The sequence below is a fragment of the Trichosurus vulpecula genome, chromosome 4 (assembly GCF_011100635.1).
Source record: "Trichosurus vulpecula isolate mTriVul1 chromosome 4, mTriVul1.pri, whole genome shotgun sequence".
Taxonomy (NCBI): Eukaryota; Metazoa; Chordata; class Mammalia; order Diprotodontia; family Phalangeridae; genus Trichosurus; species Trichosurus vulpecula.
The window spans coordinates 105,281,598-105,287,666 of NC_050576.1; the positions used below are offsets into that span (position 1 = coordinate 105,281,598).

Sequence of the window (6,069 nt, forward strand, 5' to 3'; positions counted from 1 at the left end):
CATTCCCACTTGAAGATGATCCTTATTTCTAACTCCTCCCAAATTCACATTCTAACCCCAAATACCCTCAACTCCAAACACACATTCACACAGGGGTGTGCTGATAAATGTTTAACAACTGGCTCTCGGGGTGGTGTGGGGAATGTACATAAGACACACTTTTAAATTTAACTTGCATTATTAACATTTTTCTCCATCGTATTCTTAAGTCTAGATAATCAACAAAATAATAAATCAAGCCCTGATTTGTAGCTTTGCCAGTTTCTGAGATGTAAGTGCTTTCCTTGAAAATTAACAATCAGCTCATAGCAGCCTATATAATTTGCTTATGACATTTCCTTCGTCTGGAATTCAACAGGCTTCCTACTGTCTCTCTGCCTATTGAAAGTCCACCTAGCTTTCCAGGCCCTGGCCCAGCTCTGGCAAGAATTGAGTCTGGATCTTGCTCACTCGCTGGATAGATCTCTAGACACTAGGCTTGTCTCAGTAGTTTTTTGTTTTTTAATTTAAGTAGTTCTTAGTGGTTTCATACATATTGTTTCCAGGAGCACGCTGGAGCCAGCTCTAATTGGCTCACAAGAGCTGATTGTTAATTTTCAGTGTGAGCATTACACCTCAGAAATATGCAAATGCTACAAATCGGGGCTTGATTTCTTGTTGTGTTGATTGTCTAGACTAAAGAAAGTGAAGGAGGAAAATGTTAAAAATGCAGATTACAATCTCCCAAGGGTAATTTCCCTCACCCCACCCCAAGTCAGTTGTTAAACCTTTGTTAGCACACCTAACAGATGTAAACTCCTTGAAGGCAGGGCCTCAGCCTCCTCCCAACACACCTAGTAGAATTCTATGCAAATGAAGGGATTATCTCTTCACCTTGTCTTTCATTCAGTTGCCAAAAAAAAAAAAAAAAAAAAAAGGAATTCCTAATCTGCATTTCTGACCAGGTCAACTCCACTCCCTCCTTAAAAACCCATAATGGTTCCCTATTGCCTTTAGGACAATAAACAAACTCTAAGCCTGCTATTTGAGGGCCTCTGGAAAGTTGTTCCAACCTACCTTTCCAACCTTATTTCATGTTGCTCTCCTGCCATGTCAAGCTAGGGACTATCAGCACCTTCCCAAACTCCACATGACGCTTATCTGTGCTTGTAACCCTAAGATGACATAAGTTATCTTTCATAACTTATCCTGCAGTACATTCGCTTTTCATCTCTGGCTTTCAGAGTACTAATCTTCCTTCCAAAACCAGCTCAGCCTCTACCATTCCCATGAAACTTTCCCAAACCACTCCCCCAGGGTGGTTGTTCAGTCATGTCCAAATCTTCATGACCCCATTTGGGGTTTTCTCGGCAAAGATACTAGAGCGGCTTGCCATTTCTGTCTCCAGCTCATTTTACAGCTGAGGAAACGGAAGCAAACAGAGTTAAGTGACTTGCCCAGGGTCACACAGCTAGTCAGTGTCTGAGGCCAGATTTGAACTCAGGAAGATGAATCTTCTTGATTCCAAACCTGGTGCTTTATGCACTGCGGCGCCACGTAGCTGTTGTCAAGGTTAGTCTCTCATTTAATCCAATATTCCCAGAGCATTGTGATCTCTCCTTTGCTGCTTTTAGTCCTGATCTTGAATTATAATAAAATTATAACTATAATAAATATAATAATTATAATAAAGGGCTAATTTCCACCCCCTAGTCAAATGTGAACTCTTTGAAGGTAGAAGCCATTTTCTTTTCATTTTTGTTTCTACAACACACAGCACAAAGTTAGCACAATACTGTTGATCCTCTTCCCCTGCATAATCTCTCTTCCCTAATTTTTCACGACGCTGCTCCCTGATCCTACCAGTCTGACCTCTCCTTGGTGTCCAGTGCTGGATTTTCATCCAGGTCACACCTGTGAACTGTGGGTGGCTCCCAAGGCTCTGTCTATGTGCTATCTACCTCCATGATCTCATCAGCTCCCCATAGATCCAGCTGTCATCTCTATGCAGACAATTCTCAAGTCTGTTTATCCAGCTCTGACCTTTTCCCTGACCTCCAGTATCACATGTCCAACATGTCTATTGGACCCCTCCAGTTAGATGTTCCATAGATCTCAACATGTCCAAAAGAGAACCCGTTCTCTTTCTCCCTTCCCCGAACTCTGCCTTCTCCCAAACTTCCTATCACTGTCCAAAGCAGTCACTCGGGATCACACTTCAATGTCACTCCTGATTCCTCTCTCGCATTCACTCTATATAGTCAATCTCTTATCAAAGCTTGTTGTTTAAACCTCCACAACATCTCTCCTCTATGTCCCCTCCCCTCCCTCTCCATTCACACAACCATCACTCGGGGGCAGGCTCTCAGAGCCTTCTTCTACTTGGTCTCCCTGTGTCCAGTCTCTCTTCCTTCCAATCACCCTCCACTCGGCTGCAAAAATGATTTTCTTAAAGCAAAGGTCTGACCATGTCACCCTCCCTATTGATAAACTTCGGGGGGACTCTCTGTTCCAGCTGTGATTAAATAGAAAGTCTCCTGTTTGGCTTCCAAAGCCCTTCATGACCTGGACCAGAGCTGGAGAACCTGCAACTTCGAGACCACATGTGACCCTCTAGGTCCTCAAGTGTGGCCCTTTGATAGAATCCAAACTTCACAGAACTTTCGGTTCTGTTCTGCCACACTTAAGGACAGAGAGGGCCACGTGTGGCCTAGAGGCCACAGGGTCCCCACCGCTGGTCCTGGGACCTTCCCATCTTTCCAGTCTTCTTACACCTTAACTCCCTCAACGTGCTCAACATTTGTCTTCTCGTTGTTCCTCACACAAAACACTCCATCTCCGGACACTATACTTTTGCATTAGCAGTCCCCATGTGCCTGGAGCATCGCCCTTCTTCACCTCTACCTCCTGTTTTCCTTGGCTTCTGTGTACTTGTAAAACAAGTTTGCCTGGTACAGCCCCAGCCCCCCAGGATGCTAATAAACCCAGAGACTGGGCATTACCCTTTTTCAGCCTCTTGCTAGAATGGTACCAGTGGGGTCAAGTCCTCTACTTCCCTCCTCCTCATTCTTGTTCCTCTGCTTCCCATTCCTCACCCTTTATTAGGTAATATAGAAAATACTCTCACTTTCTTGGTCCTACAGATAACAAGGCAGTCTCCCATTGGAATGTTACTAGCTCTTTGTCTCCAACAATATAGAAGTTTGAGCTCTGAGAGTGTGTGGATCCTACTCCTCCCCTGTGCTGCCCACTGTAGGCAGAGAGGCCACACACAGACTGTCCTTGCTGGAAGTTTTTCTCCTTCTCTCCTTACGCTACATCAAGATTGAGCTCAAATCCTACTTTCTCCAAGAGGCCTTTCGCAATCTTCCCTGTTTACTTCTTTCTTGATTGTTTTGTGCAAGTCTTTCCACGTCCTTCTATGACTGAGCTCATCATTTCTTACAGCCCAGCAATATCCCATCACAGCCATACACCACAACTTGTCCAGGCATTTGCCAAACTGATAGAAATCTCTGCAATTTCCAGTTCTTTGCCATCACAAAGAGAGCTGCTATAAACATCCCATTCACATTCAAAGTTATAATTACTGTCTAAGAATTTCCCTCCATCTTATTTTTACTCACTATTTTCTTTCTCAGCCTCTCTTTTTACCTTATCCCTGTTACCTGAAGACATAGCCTTATTTGTACGTAGCAAGGAAAGAGCAAGTAGATATGGCAAGACTGAAGATGACACTGTAGTGTCTTTCCATTGAAATTATCTTTCATCTACTTTGCATACATACTCTCTATTGTGTACACACACACACACACACGCACACACACACACACACCCCTAGCTATTTTCATGTTGTGTCCCCCATTAGAATGTGAGCTATAGTCCGCATTAAGATCAGGCCTTTCTTTGTAACCCCAGAGCTCAGCACAGTGTCTGGCACACAGTAGGTGCTTAATAAATGATTATTGATTGGCTGTGGAATTGAATTGGATCTGAAGATGCTTGCTAGTTGATTGACTGATGCTACAGTTTGGATCATTGTAGTTGAAGGGACTGACTCAAGGTCAGCGGTGCTCACTTCCCCCAAAACCCTCTTTTTCCTGGTAGAAATTGGCCACACAAGTATCATCAGCCCTGATTTTGTTAGTTATACAGATATGCTGCATAGCTCTACTAGGTAACGATAGGAGGAATCAGTTATTCTCTATGGACCTCAGTTTCCCCATCTATAAGAGGAGCCTATCACAGGTTTTTGAGGGGAGAGGAGAGTTGACATGGTCAACATGTGCAGATAAACTGACTGTTCTCTACTTATCTTTTGCAGTCTTAGGAACTTACTGCCCCATTGCCTACCTAGACAGAGAGAGCCCGCTGCCTCTGCTTACTGAACACCAGATGGCACTTCCTCCTGTTTGGCATCTGGAAAGCCCTCTTCTCCCCAAGGTTCTTTGGTCATATCATCTCCCCTGCTGTTAGTCAGCCACCCCATCTACCCTCTTGGCCTTGGTATTACCGTTGTAAGGCATCACTGGGCACACTGAAGAAGCAAGTGGTCCAGGCCACCAGCAAGAGCTCCAAGCAATTCATCCCGTTCTGTCTGTCTGTCTGTCTTAGGATTGAGGTTGCCTGTTCTTTTCCACATTGTATCTGCTTTTATATGTTACTGAATTATAGCTGGGTACCTCCTCTCCTCTGATTTATAGATGGTAGAACAGGAGTAATAAATTCCCAGCTGTGGGCTAACCCTGGGTACAGAGCCTGGTGTCACCTGCTTCCGGGCAGGGCAGAAAGGTGAAAGGGGTGGTGGGAAAGTAGACCACTATTAAACAAAGTCAGCAGTTCTACAAATCCTTCATGCTGATAACACAGGCTTTCCCTGAGTCCCACACTGTAGGTGACCTCAGGCAAGAGACATACAAAAACTGAGCCCTCAGTGAGTCCAGAAGAGAAATAAGCCAGAATACAAGTTTCTGAATTCCAAGGTCTAGGTTCCCTCTCCCAGACCATGGCCCTTAAGGTTTTCTCATCATTCTCCATGATGACCACACAAGTGTTTCAGTCTTGATTTTGTCACAAATATGCTACATAACTGTACTAGGTAACTATGGAGGAAATTCATTATTCTCTATGGATCTTCATTTCCCCTTCTATAATGTGGAAGAAACCTTTGAGGCACAATGCTTATTTTCTGGCTAGTGCCAAGGTAAATTTTACCTGGGTAAAATTTGAAAGTGAAACTTTTGGGTCTGTAGCCTCCCCATCTTGCTCACCTCTCTCCCTAATGATGGTCTCTCCCTCTCAATCCTTACAGGGGCTACTCTTCTGTGTCAACATTAGTCCATCTCTATGTGCACCCTAAATAAGGCTGCCTTGTGTCATTTGACAACATCATCATTAATATTATTCTCTTCCCCATCCCTCTTATCCAAAGACTTTGGTTTTATTGAGAAAATTGAGGTCATCTATTGTGAGATTCCTCTTTCCTCTATTCTCCACTTCAAACTCCCTCAATAACATCTCTTATTCTCTCCTGCTTTGTTTCAGTCCCTAAGGAAGAAGTAACCCTTCTATTTGAGGCTTAATTTCATCCCCTCCTCTCCCCACCCAGTGTCCTCCAATAGTTTGTCTCTTCAATCCATTCCTTCTCCATAGACCATCCTCAGTCTTGCCATATCTACTTGCTCTTTTCTTGTTACCTACAAATAAGGCTATGTCTTCAAGTAACAGGGATAAGGTAAAAAGAGAGATTGAGAAAGAAAATAGTGAGTAAAAATAAGATGGAGGGAAACTCTTAAATAGTAACTATAATTTTGAATGTGAATGGGATGTTTATAGTAGCTCTCTTTGTGGCGGCAAAGAACTGGAAATTGCAGAGATTTCCATCAGATGTGGAATGGCTGGACAAGTTGTAGTGTATGGTTGTGATGGAATACTGTTGTTCTGTAAGAAATGATGAGCTCAATCGTACAAGGACATAGAAAGACTTGCATGAAACAATCAAGAAAGAAGTAAGCAGAATTAAGATAACATTGTATACAGTAACAGCAATATTGTTTTAAGAGCAACTTTGAGCAACTAAGTAATTTTGAC

At 43.3% G+C, this 6,069-nt stretch overlaps 1 protein-coding gene across 1 annotated transcript in view; it reads right to left on the reverse strand.

The window, feature by feature from the left end:
- Positions 1-4,566, reverse strand: part of REN (renin) — a 31,280-nt gene extending 26,714 nt beyond the window's left edge. Inside the window, exon 1 of the mRNA XM_036756982.1 lies at positions 4,493-4,566. Within this exon, the coding sequence (XP_036612877.1) occupies positions 4,493-4,566 (74 nt within the window). The remainder of the gene's footprint in view (positions 1-4,492) is intronic.
- Between the last annotated feature and the right edge of the window lie 1,503 nt (positions 4,567-6,069).